Consider the following 16863-nt stretch of genomic DNA (forward strand, 5'->3'; position numbering starts at 1 on the left):
TCTTAGGGCTCCGCACTCAATGGGTGCTTTTGCTTCCTCGGGGTGCTTCAAACAGGCAGCATGCTGGTGGGACCTGTAACAATCCACGGGGACCCGGACAATGTCTGGGATTACATCCCACAGAGGAGTCTCTGTCAGGTGACCGGCAGGCGAATGTCTGACTCTCCTCCCTCCTCCAGTGACCTATGGAGTAAGAAAATGACCAGTAGCCAAGCAGGCATCTCATTTGAACTGTAAAAGAAGTCTGGTGTGTTTCTAAATGGACATGTGAAATGTTCCTAAATAAGAAAAAGCACCCTTTCCAATGTTAAATGGACATGTGAAATGTTCCTAAATAAGAAAAAGCACCCTTTCCTAAGGTGGTTTTTCGTGTGTGTGTGTTTTGTTTTGTTTTAGGATGTTGCTCTTCCATGTGACTGTCGAGGGCACCCATGTGGGCAGCCAGTAAAGGAGCTGGCACAGAACCTAGAAACTGAGTTTTGGATGAAGTTGAACCCATTATCCAACAGCAAAGTTAATGTTTGTAGAGTTCCTGTGAGCTCACAGCCCTTTTGAATGGCACGTGTTATTTCTCCCATGTCCCCAGAAAGTGGAGAAACTTGGAGCAGAGTGGGAAAAGTACTTGGAAGAATTCTGTAATGACTTGAGCCTGAGCCGGGCTTAATACTTGAGTCTTTGAACTCTTCCCTACTGAGACTGTTGTTTTTATAACAGTCTGTTTTTGTTGGTTATTGCAGCTTTTAAAAATAAGAAACATGCACAGTCTTAAACAGTAGTATGTTATAGCAGTATTAGCAATAGCAGACATTCACTTATTGCTTACTAAGTGCCGGGCAGAGTTGTAAAAACTTCTCATATATTAACTCTTTCAATCCTCAACCTGTGGAAGTGGTTACGGTTATCATCCCCATTTAACAGATGAGAAAACTGAGCCCCAGCAGTGAGGGAACAAGCCTAATTAGGTAGAAAGTGATATGACTCTAATAAATGGTATCTCATATTGTTATTAGATTGCAATCAGTTTGGCCATCAGAAATTAAATTATGGGAGGCTTTTTCCACCCTGTGTGCTTCCTACCAAGTACTACCAATGCCTGTAGCCTTCTTTGTGTTTTCATAAAATGATGGAGAAATAAAACACATTTCTTTACCATGTCAACTGTGAGAGTTGCCACCCGTGACTGCATTTTTCTGCTTTTTGTCATAACATCAGTCCTCTCAACAGGTCCTATAGTCCATTGGTCCTATTTCCTTCTCCATCCCTCACCCCCTCATGCCCTTACTCTTCTCCTTAAATAATGTTAAGTTCCAAGTCAGTCATTATAATCACTGCCTCTTCTAGTACACTATCAGTCCCTTTGCCCTCTTTTGCTTTGTCACACTTGCTTGGCCAAACCACAACTCCGGCCGAATCCAAATCTCTGCGTGCTCTGTGGGTGTTCTCCTTGGCTGGAGGGAACTCTGAACATGTTCTCTGGCCTCGCTGGTTGTTTTTTTTTTTTTTGGCTGTGCCGCACAGCTTGTGGGATCCTAGTCCGCAACTCATGATCGAACCTGGGCCCTCAGCAGTGAGAGCGGGGAGTCCCAACCACTGGACCGCTAGGGAATTCCCTGGCCTCACTGTTGATTCACGATCACTAACCTCAAGGAGACCCTTAGTGCTGCCTGGGAATCCTGCTGTATTTCTACAGTTTATTCATTCTCCTGCCCTCCTAGAGGATTGTTCCAGACCTTCTCCTCTCTTCTCAAAAGTCCCTTCTCAGCCTTTGCTGATGACCTTACTTCCTGTTTAATCGAGAAAACATTATTGGCGCTCACCGCCGTATCTATGCACCTAATTGCATCTGTGCTATTTCCCCTTTCCTGTATTTAGTAGGTGTTTGCCGTCCATGCTCCCAGCAAAGCCCAAGGCCTCCACTTGCGCACTAGGTTTCGTTCCTCTTTGCTGAGTCAAGAGTGTTGCTCCAGCCTTCCTCCCCTCTCTCTTAAAAGTTACTTCTCTAGTGGCACATTCCTATCAGCATAAAACTGTTGGTGTTTCTTTCATCTTGAAAACAGCAACCATAGATTCTCTTGATTCTACTTTTCCTCCAGATACCAACCCATTTCTCTACTTCCTTCTTGAGCAGACTCCTTAAGAATTCTCTTTTCTTGATTCTCTGATTTTTCTCCTTCCAATCTCCTGGATCCCACTGTAATCAAGTATTTGCCCTCACTTTTCTATCAGAACTGCTCTTCTCGAGATCACCGAGAACCTTCATGTTGCTAAATCAGTAGTCCCTTCTCAGTTCTCAGTTTGGGGAAGCCAGAATCATTTGACAAGTTGGTCTCCTTGAAACACTTTGTTCACTTGCTTCCAGGATACCACGCTTACCTGGTTTTCTTCCTGCCTCTCTCACTGATGTTATCTCCTTTGCTGATTCCTCCTTATCATTCTACCTCTAATGCTGAAGGACATAGAGGCTTAGTCCTTGGACCACTTCTCATTCTTTTGTATAGCGCAACCCTGGAGAAGTTTTTGAGGCTAATGTTATAAGTACTGTACATATGCTGATAACTCCAAAATTCATCTCTCCAGCTCGATTTCTCCCTTGACTTTTTTTTTTATTTAACTGCTATATTGAGATGTAATTCACATGCCATACCAATCACCCATTTAAAATGTACAATTCAGTGGTTTTTAGTGTATTAAGAGAGTTGTGCAGTTATCACCACAGTAAATTTTAGAACATTTTCATTACCCCAGAAAGAAACCCCATAACCATTAGCAGTAACTCTGTTTCTCTCAATCTTACCCCAGGCCTAGACAACTACTAATCTACTTTCTACCTGTATATATTTGCCTGTCCTGGACATTTTATAAAAATGGAACCATGTAATATGTGGTTTTCTTGTTTTTTGTTTTTTGTTTTTGTGATACACGGGCCTCTCACTGTTGTGGCCTCTCCCGGAGCACAGGCTCCGGACGCGCAGGCTTAGCGGCCATGGCTCACGGGTCCAGCCGCTCCGTGGCATGTGGGATCTTCCCGGACCGGGGCACGAACCCGTGTCCCCTGCATCGGCAAGAGGACTCTCAACCACTGCGCCACCACGGAAGCCCAATATGTGGTTTTTTTGTGTCTGATTTCTTTCACTTAGCATAATGTTTTCAAGGTTCATTCATATTGTAGCATATATCAGTACTTCATTCCTTTTTGTGGCTGAATGATATTCCATTGTATATTCCAATGGATTTTGTCTATCCATTTATCTGTTGATTTACATTTGCATTGTTTCCACTTTGGGGGCATTAAAAACAATGTTGCTAAGGACATTCAAGTACAAGTTATTGTGTGGACATATGTTTTCATTTCACCTGTGCATATACCTTGGATTGAAATTGCTGGGTCATATGGTTACTATGTTTGGTCTTTTCTGAGAAACTCCAGATTATTTTCCAAAGAAACTCCACCATATTATATTCCTACCCACAGTGCATGAGGATTCTGATTTCTCTGCATCCTTTCCAGTACTTGTTATTATCTGTTTCTTTGATAATAGCCATCCTTGTGGTTGTGAAGTGGTATCTCATTGTGGTTTTGATTTGCATTTCGCTAAGGATGTCAGGCATGTTTTCTCATTTGTTGCCCCTTTGTATATCTTCTTTGGAGAAATGTCTATTCAAGTCCTTGGACTATTTTTTATTTGGATTGTTTGTTTTTTTGTTGTCGAATTGTAAGCTTTCTGTATATATTTGGGATCCTAGTCCCTTATCAGATACATGATTTGCCAAAATTTACCCATTCTGTTGGCTTTTCATTTTCTTGATAGTGTCCTTTGAGGCACAAAAGTTTTAAATTTTGGTGAAGCTTAATTTGTTTTTTTCATTTGTTTCTTGTACTTTAAAGAAATTGTTGTCTAATTTAAGGTCAGAGAGATTCACCTGGGTTTACTTCCAAGAGTTTTATAGTTTTAGGTGTTTGATCCCTTTTGAGTTAATTTTTGTCTGTAGTGTGCGGTAGGGGTCCATCTTCATTTTTTTGCATGGGGATATCCAGTTGTTCCAGCATCATTTATTGGAAACACTGTTCTTTCTCAGTTGAATGGTCTTGGCACCCTTGTCAATCAACCATAGATATTTGGGTTTACTTCTATACTCGCAATTCTATTCCTTTGGTATCCTTATGCCAATACTGTTATGATTACTATAGCTTTGTAGTTAATTTTGAAGTCAGGAAGTATGAGTCCTTCAACTTTGTTCTTCTTTTTCAAGATTGTTTTGGCTTTTTGAGGTTGCTTTCAATTTCCTTTGAATTTTAGGATCAGTTTATCCATTTCTGTGAAAAAGGCACTTGGGATTTTGATAGGGATTGCATTGAATCTCTAGATCAATTTGGGGAGTATTGACATCTTAACAACATTAAAGTCTTCTAGTGTATGAACATGGGATGTCTTTCCAGTTTTTTAGACCTTCCTTGATTTCTTTCAGCTGTTTTGTAGTTTTTGATGTACAAGCCTTGTCTTTGCTTTCATAGTTCATTTTTCCCCCTAGTTGTTTCAGCACCAAATGTTGAAAATACTATGCTTTCCCCTATTGAATTATCATGGAACCTTTGTAAAAACTCTTTTTACAGGTAAAGAAGATGTGGTATATATACAATGGAATACTACTCAACCATAAAACAAGATGAAATCTTGCCATTTGCTACAATATAGATGGACCTTGAGAGTATTATGTTAAGTGAAATAAGTCAGACAGAGAAAGACAAATACTGTATGATTTCACTCATATGTAGAATATGAAGAATAAACAAACAAAATGAACAAACCAGGGTCTTCCCTGGTGGTGCAGTGGTTGAGAGTCCACCTGCTGATGCAGGGGACACGGGTTCGTGCCCCGGTACGGGAAGATCCCACGTGCCACGGAGCGGCTGGGCCCGTGAGCTTGCGCGTCCGGAGCCTGTGCTTCGCAGCGGGAGAGACCACAACAGTGAGAGGCCCGCGTACTGCAAAAAATAAATTAACAAAAAAAAAAAAAAAAAGAACAAACCAAAGGAAGACCAGCACGTAGATACAGAGAACAGATTAGTGGTTTCCAGAGAAGAAGAGGCAGAGGAGAGGGGAAGGGCAAAATTGGTAAAAGTGATCAACTATATGGTGACAGAGGGCAACTAAATTTTTGGTGGTGAGCATGCTATAGTGTATACAGATGTAGAAATATAAAGTTGTACACATGAAACTTATATATGTTATAAACAAGTGTTACCGAAATAAGAAAGAAAGGAATAAGGAAAAGAAGAGAAACTATTCACCATATATCTGTGGGCCTACTTCTGGACTCTATTCTGTTCTGCTCTATATGTCTGTCCTTATGCCAATTCCACACTCTTTTGATTATTGTGGTGTTACAGTAAGTCTTGAAATCAAATATTGACATTGTAAATCCTCTACCTTATTCTTTGAAATTATTGTTTAGAGTAGTCTCAATCCTTTGAATTTCCATGTACATTTCAGAATCAGCTTATATGTTTCTAGGAAAAAAGCCTACAGGAATTTTGATTGGGATTGAGTGAAATTTATGAATGAATTTTAATATCGCAACCTCCAATCCATGAAAGTGATTTTCTCTACATTTATTTAAGTGATCTTTAATCTCTCTCAGCTATCTTTTACAGTTTTAGAATAAAGGTCTTGCACACATTTTTAAACATTTATCTCTAAGAATTTCACATTAAAATTATTTTTAAAAATTAATTGTGGTGAACATACACATAACAAAATTTACCATCTTAACCACTTTTAATGGTTCAGTTCAGTAGTGATAAGTATATTCATATTGTTGTGTGACCAATTTCCAGAACTTTTTCATCTTGAAAAACAGAAACTCTGTGCCCATTAAACAACAACTCCCCATTTCTCCCTCCCCCAGCCCTTGGAAACCACCATTGTACTTCTGTTTCTATACGTTTGACTACTCTTGCTACCTCATGTGAGTGTTTGTCTTTGCTACATCATATGGTGTTTGTCTTTCTGTAACCTGGCTTATTTCACTTAGCTTGATATCCTCAGAGTTTGTCCATTTATAGCAAGTGCCAGAGTTTCTTTCCGTTTTAAGGCTGATTAATATTCTGTTGCACACGTATCACATTTTGTTTAACCATTCATTCATCGATGGACACTTGCGTTGCTCCCATATTTTGACTATTGTGAATAATGCTGCTGTGAACACGGATATACAAATATCTCTTTGAGACCTTGTTTTCAGTTCTTTTGTATGTATACAAGGAAGTGGTATTGCTGGACCATATGGTAATTTTATTTTTAATTTTTTGAGAAACTGCCATACTGTTTTCCACAGTGGCTGCACCAGTTTACATTCCCTCCCACAATGTACGAGGCTTCTCTTTAATCCACATCCTTACTAGCATTTGTTATGTCTTGTCTTTTGGATAATAGACATCCTAACAGGTGTAGGGTGATAGGTCATTGTGGTTTTAATTTGTATTTCCCTAATGATTAGTGATGTTAAGCATCTTTTCATGTGCTTGTTGACTATCCATATATCTTCTCTGGAGAAATTCTGTTCAAGTCTTCTGTCTATTTTTAAATTGGGCTATTTGTTTTTTGTTGAGTTGTAGAAGTTCTTTATATATTCTGGATATTAATCCCTTATTAGATATATGATTTGCAAATATTTTCTCCCATTCCGTAGGTTGCTATTTCACTCTGTTGTGTCCTTTGATGCACAGAGGTTTTAAATCTTGATGTGTCTAATTTATCTGTTTTTATTTTTGTTGCCTGTGCTTTTGGTGTCATATCTGTTGAGGATACTTTTAAAAACTTCATTTTCCGGGACTTCCCTGGTGGCGCAGTGGTTAAGAATCCGCCGGCCAGTGCAGGGGACATGGGTTTGAGCCCTGGTCCAAGAAGATCCCACATGCTGCGGAGCAAGTAAGCCTGTGCACCATAACTGCTGAGCCTGTGCTCTAGAGCCTGTGAGCCACAACTACTGAGCCCACATGCCACAACTACTGAAGCCCACGTGCCTGGAGCCCGTGCTGCACAACAAGAGAAGCCACCGCAAGAGAAGCCTGCGCACTGCAACGAAGAGCAGCCCTCTCCCGTTGCAACGAGAGAAAGCCCACGCGCAACAACGAAGACCCAACACAGCCATAAATAAATAAAAAAGGAAAATATTTTTTTAAAAAACTTCATTTTCCTATAGTTTATTGCCATATAAATATGATTGATTTTTGTGTGTTGATTTTGTATCTTATGGCCTTGCTAAGTTAACTTGCTGGTTCTAGTAGCTTTTGTGTAGTCCATAGAACTTTCTACACACATAACTACCTAATCTGCAAATCAAGACAGCTTTACTACTTCTTTTTAAATCTGTATGCTTTATTACTTCATTGCAGTGGCTAGGATCTACAGTACAATGTTGAATAGAAGTAGTGAGACAGGCATCTTTGGCTTGTTCCCAGCCTTAGGAGGAAGCATTCAGTCTCCCATTATTAAGTATGATGCTAGCTGTTTCATAAAGTTTCCTTCTATTTCTGGTTTGCTGAGAGTTGTTATTTTCAGTGGCTGTTGAGTTTTGTCAAATGCTTGTTCTGCATCTGTTGTGATGATCATAAGATTTTTCTCCTTTATTCTGTTAATATGATGGATAACATTGTTTTCTAAGAGTAAAAGAATCCAACTGGTCATGATATATTATTCTTTTTATATGTTATTCATTTCAATTTGTTAAAATTTTGCTAAGGATTTTTACTTTTATGCTTATAAGGAGTATTTGTAATTTTCTTTTCAAGTAATGTTTTTGTCTTGTTTTGGTACCAGTAATATTGGCCTCATACAGTGATTTGGGAAGTGTTTCTTTTCTATTTCCTGGACGATGTTGTGTAGTATTTTTTTTTTCTTAAATGTTTGATAGAATTCACCAGTAAAGTCTTCTGGGCCTGGAATTTTCTTTTTAGAAAAGTTTAACTAAAAATTTAATTTCTTTAACAAGTATAGGGCTATTCAGTTTATTTGTTTCTTATCAAATAAGCTTTAGTAGTTTGTCTTTTTCATGTAATTTGTCCATTTCATCTAAGTTGTTGAATTTATCAGCAAAAAGTTGTTTGTCATATTTCTTTATACTTTTAGTGGCTGTAAGAATGTTTACCCGTCTTTCATTCCTGACTTCGGAAATTTGTGTCTTCTCTTTTTTCTGATTAGTCTGCCTAGAGATTTATCAATTTTATTAATTGTTTCAGTGAACCAGCTTTTGGTTTCATTGATTCAATCTATTGTTTTTCTCTCTTCTATTTTGTTGATTTCTGCTTTTTATTTCTTCCTTCTTTCAGTTTAATTTGCTCTTCTTTTCCTAGCTTCTAAAGCTTGAAGTTTAAATCACTGATTTTAGACCTTTCTTCTTTTCTAAAATAAGCATTTAAAGCCATGAATTTCCCTATAAACACTATTTTAGGCCCTTGGGCCGCGCCCGGCGGGGCATGGCATCCGAGCAAGGCGGTCGTCGGCTGGCGGCCAGTGCTGGGTACCGGGCGGGGGCCGGGGGATCGGCTGCATACTGGGGCCGAGGGCCGGGGCAGGCGGGGCCGCTTTCTGCCTCTCGCTGGCCGCGGCAGCGACAGCGGCAGGCTCCAGCGAGGCCCCTGGGGAGTGGCGGCGCAGCCTGACGGGTGGGACCATCGGCCGCGCTCAACCGGCGCGATGCTTTTCTCGCTCCGGGAGCTGGTGCAGTGGCTGGGCTTCGCTACCTTCGAGATCTTCGTGCACCTGTTGGCCCTGCTGGTGTTCTCCGTGCTGCTGGCCCTGCGTGTGGACGGCCTGGCTCCCGGCCTCTCCTGGTGGAACGTGTTCGTGCCCTTCTTCGCCGCTGACGGGCTCAGCACCTACATCACCACTATCATCTCCGTGCGCCTCTTTCAGGATAGAGAGAAGCGGCTGGCCATGCTCCGCCTTTTCTGGTTCCTCACGGTTCTTAGCCTGAAGTTCGTCTTCGAGATGTTGTTGTGCCAGAAGCTGGTGGAGCCGACTCGGGAGCTCTGGTTCGGCCTGATCACGTCTCCGGTCTTCATTCTCCTGCAGCTGCTCATGATCCGTGCCTGCCGGGTCAACTAGCCTCGCAGGAGATAAGCTAGAATGCGGGACCCCAGGCTGAGGTCCTGCTGCACCAGAGGAGAATTCTGGGTCTGAAAGCCAGCTTGTGCCCTGCTGGGTGCCCAGCTTTCTATCAGTCATTTCTGAAATTGTTCCCTCAGCAGGGCTAAAAAGAGCAGCCTTGATTCTTAAAATGTATCCCCTCTTATTTCATGCTTTGAATAGCTAATCTTGAATTGAGATCCTGAGAAGGATCCTGAGAAGGCCAGACAGTCCTGAACTCCTCTGACAGTTGGAAACTGCATATAAGTAAAATGTCCTGATGGGCTCTTGAGTATTTTCATGGATCCTGGGGAAGTACCCACTGTGCAAAGGCTGCAAAGCTGGACTCGGATCTCCCCTGGCCAGCAGTGCTGACCTGAGAGCTTACTGCCCCATCTGCCCAGACAAGACTTCCTTAGATGCTTGAGCTCTAAAAAGTGTAAGCCCGCTTGTGTCTCCTCCCCAGTTGCGCTGGGGAGGATGGCTCTTTCTTCATTCCAGCCCAGGCAGACAGGAGCATGTTGAATAAGCATGATCGGGACCCTATCTGGATATCTGTCGCCTGAGAAAAGAACTTGCTTTCAACGCGCTGCTTGTCTTCCTGTCCCAGCAGATTGCAGTGTCACGACTTTTCCACTACCTCGTGGCCGGCATAGTGCACCTGAGACCTTTAGGCCACCCTAAGGGACCAGAGAGTGGAACAGGTGCTCTGACGCGCATAGCCATTGAGACCTACACACGGGAAGTTTGCAGATGGTCTCAGGCCACGCCTGTTGGCCTAAGGGCTTTGGTTTGATGCCGGTCAGGTGCCAAATGAGAACATTTGCTGAGATAAAAATAAAATAAGAGCATGTTTTGCTGAAAACAAACAAAAAAACCCACTATTTTATTTAACTGTTTAAAAATATTGTGAATTCTATAAATTTTGATATATTGTGCTTTTATTTTCATTCATTTCAATATATTTTCTAATTTTTTGTGATTTTTTCCCCCTATAACTTATAGGTTATTAGAAGTATCATATTTAATTGCCAGATATTTAGGGATTTTCCAGATAACTTTCTGGTATTGGTTTTTAGTTTAATTCTGTTGTGATCAGAGAACATACTTTGTATGACTTGAATCCTCTTAAATTTTTTTGAGATTTGTTTTGTGACTCAATATGTTTTAGTTTGCTGAACATTCAACATGCATTTGAAAAGAATGTGTTTTCTGCTGTTCTTGAGTAGATCTTCTATCAATGTCAGTTAGGTCAATTTGGTTGATGGTGTTTTTCAGGTCTTCTGGAACTATACTGATTTTCTGTCTACTTGTTTTATCAGTGATAGAGGGCAGAGTGTTAAAATCTCCAGCAATAATTGTAGCCACTCCACCTTTCTTTTGATTAGTGTTCACATGGTTATCTTTTTCTATCCTTTTACTTTTAATCTATCTGTATCTTCTTGTTTAAAATGGGTTTCTTAGAGAAAACATACAATTTTGTGTTGCTTTTATCCAGACTATCTTTGCCTTTTAACTGGAATGTTTGCATTTAATGCAGTTATCAGTATAATTGGGTTTAAGTTGACGGTCTTGCTTGTTTTCTGTCTCTGTTCTGTTTCTTTTTATCCTCTTTGCTTGACTTCATTTGGACTAAGATAATTTTTTATTCTATTTTATCTCCACTATGAGCTTGTTAGCTTTTTACCTCTTTGGCTTATTTTTGTTTTAGGGGTTGCTATAGGTTTTACATCCTACATTTTTAACTTACCATAGTGTATCTTCAGTTAGTCTTATACTACTTCATGGATAGGCTAAGAACCTTGCAACAGTATTCTTCCATTTATTTGCCTTCAGCCGAAGATTTCTAAGTCCTTCACTGCTGCCTCAAGTTCAACTACTGTACCTGAGAGGAGGGTGAGTGAGTAGTCCCTAAATAATAAAATTGAGATTTCACAGTTCATAGAGCAGACATTATAAGATTTGAGCAAATCATATTAAGTTGAGACCTGAAAGCACATATAGTCTTATTTTTCTGGTTCTGTGGTTCAGGTGACTATAAGGGTGAGGAAATTTCAGTATAACAGAGACAGGTGAAGACTGAGCTATAAATAGTAGGAGGCTGCCAGTATCAATTTGATGCCAGTTAGAGTAGAAGATTCAACTTACTACCTTATATAAGAATCAGGGATCATATTGGGAATCTTTGGTCTCCTAAACCCTGGCAGAACTAAGCTCCTCTACCTGTTAGCATCCTTCTGAATATGAAGACTATTTGTCCTGTTTCAACCAAAGCCTTCCTCTCTCTCAAGCCATAAACTCAAGGACTTGTTACTTCCCAGCACTGAAGTGTTCACTAGCCAGCTCTCAGTTTTGAGTTGGGATCATTAAGACTTGCATAGCTGCTTTAGGCTCAGAGCTCATCTCTGCACTTCTCCTTTTAAGGATCTGTCTCTAGACAAGACTGGCCTGTTCTCTGGCAGCTAAGTTATCTGCTCTGTCATTTAAAAATTTTTGGACAACCTGTCTACAAATATGGAAGCAACTTCACTAATTTTCTTTCTCAGATGTTGAAATTATAAACACTTGAAAGGATAGTAATACCTGTATGGTACTTGGATCAGTAAGATTTATTCAGTGTACCTGGATACTTATGTTTAATTCCCCTGAGCACTATGAACTGAGCCATATGTGATTCAGTTTCTTTATCGTGTTTGCTTAGATGTTCAAGAAAATCCTTGGGCTATGCAATACTTTATAGGTTCAGTTGCATTGATTTGGGAGGGAAGAGAGAAGGTAAACATGAACTTGACATTTCTTGAGTGCTCATTCAGTGCCAAACTTCCCATCTTATAGACCGGAAACAACAAAGCCAGAATTTGAATCTGCCTGACTCAGCATCTGCTTGTGCAGCCTTTGTGATGGGTCGCATCTTAGATGTGATAGGGTTTAAATTCTCTTCCCTATTGTAAAATTGACAGGGGTGCTGGTATACAGAGGGAAGAGCAGACTGGATGATACTGTAGAAAGCTATGTCTTTAGGGTCTTTTGTTCCTTCTGTTTCAGTAAACTCTTGAGTGGAATCACATTGATAGGTTGGTGTGCAGTGGCAGTCCTGTGTCTGATTTGGCCTTTAGAAAAACATAAAACATTCATGTAACTTGATTTTTTAATATACTATTTGGGAAGCAACAAAATCTTTTGCCGACAGATGTGAAAAAGTCTGTGAAGCAGATTGGGACTGACTTATGAACACTTATCTTCTTTCCCCGGTAGCTAGATTTCAGACTCCTCCCACCCCTGAGGTGTATAGAGACCAAGTCCATACATGTTAACTACAGTCTGCACACCATTTACCTAGAAAAACGTTTGAGAGCAGACTTGAAACCTATTTTTATACTCTATTGTTAGGTAACAAAACCTACCCCAAAACTTAATGGCTTTAGAACACAGCCATTTTATATTTGCTCATAATTCTGTGTCTTAAGAATTGAGGCAGGGCTCAGCTGGCTGGTTCGTCTCTGTGTGGTCACAGGTGGGGCATTTCATGAGATTGTAGTTGATGGTGATGGGGGGGGTGGAACATCTAAGATGGCTTCACTCACAGGACAGGGACCTTGGTGGGCGTGGCTAGGAGGCAAGGATCTCTCCCTCTCCAAGTAGCTTTCTCACCACTTGTTTAGCTTGGGTTTCATTACTTGGGAGCTGGATTCCAAGAGCAAGCATTCCAAGCAGTGAAAGCAGAGCTGACGTTCTCTTAGGGTCCAGCCTCAGAAGTTACTTGCTGTCATTTCCTCCACATTCTGTGGGTCTAAACAGGAATCTGGGCTAGGAGAGGGGCCATTGCAGAGAAGCCTGTGGGATGGACAGTATTGTTGTGACTGTCTTTAGAAATATAATTTATCATTGAATCCTTCCTCTGGAGAGCTTGAGCCCCACCCCAGGCCATTTCAGTCAGAATCTGAAGAAACGGTGAGGTGAGGTGCTCTTAGGGAAGTCCCGTGTGTGCTCTTCTAAGCACTCAGCCTGGCTCTTTCTGGCTCCTGCAACATGGCATACGATGTGCGAGACCACTCCCTCTCCTTTGAACCATAGTGATCAGAGAAATTGAAAATAATTTAAGCGCTGTTTCATTTTTTTCTAGAACACAGTCCTACCTCTGTAAAAATTTCCCCCGTCTGTTCCCGCACACGCTGATGTTTAGTACTATTGTTTTTTATGATACTAAAAAGTATGGTGAATTCCCAGTACGAGCTTGGTCTTCTGTGTCTGTGTCTTCTGTGATAGCAGAGCATTGGACTCCAGTAGTTACTGAGTTGAACCATTAAAAATGGCACCACTGCTGCTGAGGGTTTTCTGTGGTAGCCAGAATTGTGAGCCTATGGATCAGACAATTGCACATCCCTGTTAAGAATTCAGAAAGACATGTGATCTTGCATCTGAACAGATTTAAAATTAGATTCAGCCTGAAAAGTGGCCTAAACATTTTTAAAGGAGAAATTTTTTTTAAAAATGTGGAGGCATATTTAGAATGCCTTGAATAAATACAATTTACTTCTCTGCACATTACTTTATTTAGAAAGGCCTAAGGCAGAACCCCTTCTGATTTTGAACCATTTAAAATAGAGGACATTTACTTTATCATTTTCAAAACAGGAACACACAAGTTTTACTCTTGAAACTACTGGAATTAATTGTATATGAGAGTGTTGTGGTTCATGAAGTGCTGAACCATGAGATTCAGCATGGGATTCTCCCTATACAGTTGGCCCTCTCTGTCCGCAGGTGCCCAATGCATGGATTCAACCATGGAAAAAATTCCAGAAAGTTCCAAAAAGCAAAACTGGAGTTTGCCACTCACTGGTAGCTATTGAATATTTACATAGTGTTTACATTGTATTAGGTATTGTAAGTAATCTAGAGATGATTTAAAGCGTATGGGAGGATGTGTGTAGGTTTTATGCATCTTATGTAAGCGTCTTGAGCATCCATGGATTTTGGTTTCCGCTGCGGGGGCAGGGGGTGAGGGTGTCCTGGAACCAATCCCCTGTGGATGGATACCGGGGGTGACTCTCCCTGTAAGAGGTGTGGATTCCCAGGCCCTCCTCTCCTGAAGAGGCTGTGTAATAGATCTCTGGTGGGACTTTGGAATCTAATTTTACTGAGTATTCTGGGAACTTCTTAGAAATGCAAAGTCATGGGCCCCATCCCAGACCTTCTGAATCCATATCTGGGATGGGAGGATATCTGGGGTGTCTGGGTTTTAACAGGTTTTCCAGGTGATTCTTATACTTGCTAAAGTTGGAAAAGCACTGTTATAGAGAAATCCCTTTCTTAGTTCTCTGCCTGAAAACTCCATTTCTACTAGAAAGTATCCCAAAAGATTTTCACTTACAGAGTTGTACAACTATCACTAAAATCCAATTTTGTAACACTTCCATCCCCCCAGAAGTTACATTATATCTGTTTGTAGTCAGTCCCTGCTCAGTCCCACTGATCTGCTGTCCTGGATTTGTGTTTTCTGGGAATTTCTTATAAATGAAATTACACAATATGAAGTCTTTTGCATTTGGCTTCCTTCTTTTAGGTTCCTCCATGTTGAGCGTGTTGTTCTTTTTTAATGCTAAATAGTTTTCCATTGTATGAACTTACTGCATTTTGTCTGTCCATTCACCAGGTGGTAGACAATTAGACTGTTTTTAGTTTAAGGCAAATATGAATTATGCTGCTGTGAACATTCATGTGTAAGTTTTTATGTGGATATGTGTTTCCACATGGCAGGTCTTTGTTTAACCTTTTAAGAAACAGACTTTTCCAAAATGGTTGTACATTTCAGCAGTGGATAGGGGTTCCAATTTTCTCACATCCTCAAGACACCTGGTATTGTCAGTCTTATGAATTTATAGCTATTCTAGTAGGTGGGTAGTGGTATCTTATTGTGGTTTTTTATTTGCATTTCCCCAGTGACTAATGATGTTGAGCCTCTTCTCGTGTGCCTAATAGCAATTCATATATCTTTTTTGGTGAAATGTCTACTCATACCTTTGCCCATTTGTTTTTTACCAGGTTGGCTGTTGTCTTACTGAGTTTTAAAAGTTCCCTGTGTATTCCGGATATGTGATTTGAGAATATTTTCTCCCAATATATGGCTTGTCTTTTCATTTTCTTATATGGTGTTTTTTAAAGAGCAAATATTTTAAATTTTGATTGAGTCCAGTTTATCAATGGTTTTCTTTTTTTTTTTTTAAGATGTTGGGGGTAGGAGTTTATTTATTTATTTTTGCTATGTTGCATCTTCATTTCTGTGTGAGGGCTTTCTCTAGTTGTGGCAAGCAGGGGCCACTCTTCATCGCGGTGCGCGGGCCTCTCGTTGTCGTGGCCTTTCTTGTTTGGAGCACAGGCTCCAGACACGCAGGCTCAGTAGTTGTGGCTCACGGGCCTAGCCGCTCCGCGGCATGTGGGATCCTCTCAGACCAGGGCTCGAACCCGTGTCCCCTGCATTAGCAGGCAGATTATCAACCACTGCACCACCAGGGAAGCCCCCAATGGTTTTCTTTTATTGATCATGCTTTTGTTGTCATATGTAAAAAGATCTTTGTCTAATCCAAAGATCACAGAGATTTTCTCCTGTGATTTCATCTAGAAGTTTTATAGTTTTAGTTCTTACATATGTTTCTATTCCATTTTAAGTTAATATTGGGGTATGGTATGAGGTAAGGGTCTCAGCTCCTTTTTTTTTTTTTTTTTTAAAGAACCACTTGTACATTCAGTTGTCTTAGCCCCATTTGTTGAAAAGACCATTCTTTCTCCCCACTGAATTCACTTGGCAAAATCAACTGGCCATAAATGTAAAGGATGATTTCTGGACTCAATTCTGTTCCATTGATTTATATAACTATCATTATCTTGGTTACTTACAGCTTTATAGTTAAGTTTTGAAATCTGGTAGTGTATGTTCTTCGAATTTGTTCTTTTTCAAAATCTTTTTAGCTATACTAGGTCCTTATATTTCCATCTAAATTTTTACAATCAGCTTGTCCGTTTCTACAAAATGGTTATCTGTTTTTGAATCCTGATGTTTTTCGTTCAGGAGTCTTTGTGACTTCTCAGAGAGCAACTGAAACTGACTCTGCTCTTTGAGAGGTTATAATAAACGGTCCTGAGAGACACTTGATGTACCGGCCTCTCTCCAGGTTAGGCCTATAGCGGGTTGAACAGCTAATGAGAACACAAGGCAAGGCCAACTCCTGAGTAGCGATGACTGGGGTGTTTCTCTTAACCTCGAGGGCTCACCAGTCGTTGGCACTCCATAAATACATAATAGGAGTAAGAGACCATGTACAATAAAGAACGAGTTGAGGATAATGCCTTTATCTTCCCTGTTCTTTTTGAGCCTTCCATATTTTAAAGCCACCTTTGTAGCCATGAGTTGTGAAGCAGCCTGGCCAAGCCTGGTTCCCTCTTCGTTGAGTTACCAGCAGCTTCATGGTTTTATCAGATTTTTTTCACCTGTTCTTGCTGAAGCCTGTAACACATTATCACTCAAACCAGACATTCTTTTATCTTTTCAGAAGCTTGCCAGAGGAAACTCTAGTACTTCCCTTCCTCAGTTTTACTTAGAGGAACATTTTATCTCTGGCCTGCAAAGGATGGCTGCTCATCTTTTAACATTTTAAATGTGTATTTCTTTTGAACAGGCCGCCTTCCAGACTGTAGTTCTTATCTTCCTTCTCTTTCACTAGGCCTCTTTGGGCTG

At 40.5% G+C, this 16863-nt stretch overlaps 2 protein-coding genes across 4 annotated transcripts in view; both read left to right on the forward strand.

Annotated features, from left to right (window-relative positions):
- ZNRF1 (zinc and ring finger 1) overlaps positions 1-16863 on the forward strand; it is a 99816-nt gene that overhangs the window by 22606 nt on the left and 60347 nt on the right. The gene's annotated exons all lie outside the window — the stretch shown is intronic.
- LOC132509665 (transmembrane protein 203-like) lies at positions 8629-10035 on the forward strand. Its single transcript, XM_060130951.1, has one exon. It carries the CDS (start codon positions 8697-8699, stop codon positions 9105-9107), a length of 411 nt encoding a protein of 136 aa, XP_059986934.1. The 5' UTR covers positions 8629-8696; the 3' UTR covers positions 9108-10035.

This window comes from Lagenorhynchus albirostris, chromosome 19, assembly GCF_949774975.1.
Source record: "Lagenorhynchus albirostris chromosome 19, mLagAlb1.1, whole genome shotgun sequence".
In the NCBI taxonomy this organism is placed as follows: domain Eukaryota; kingdom Metazoa; phylum Chordata; class Mammalia; order Artiodactyla; family Delphinidae; genus Lagenorhynchus; species Lagenorhynchus albirostris.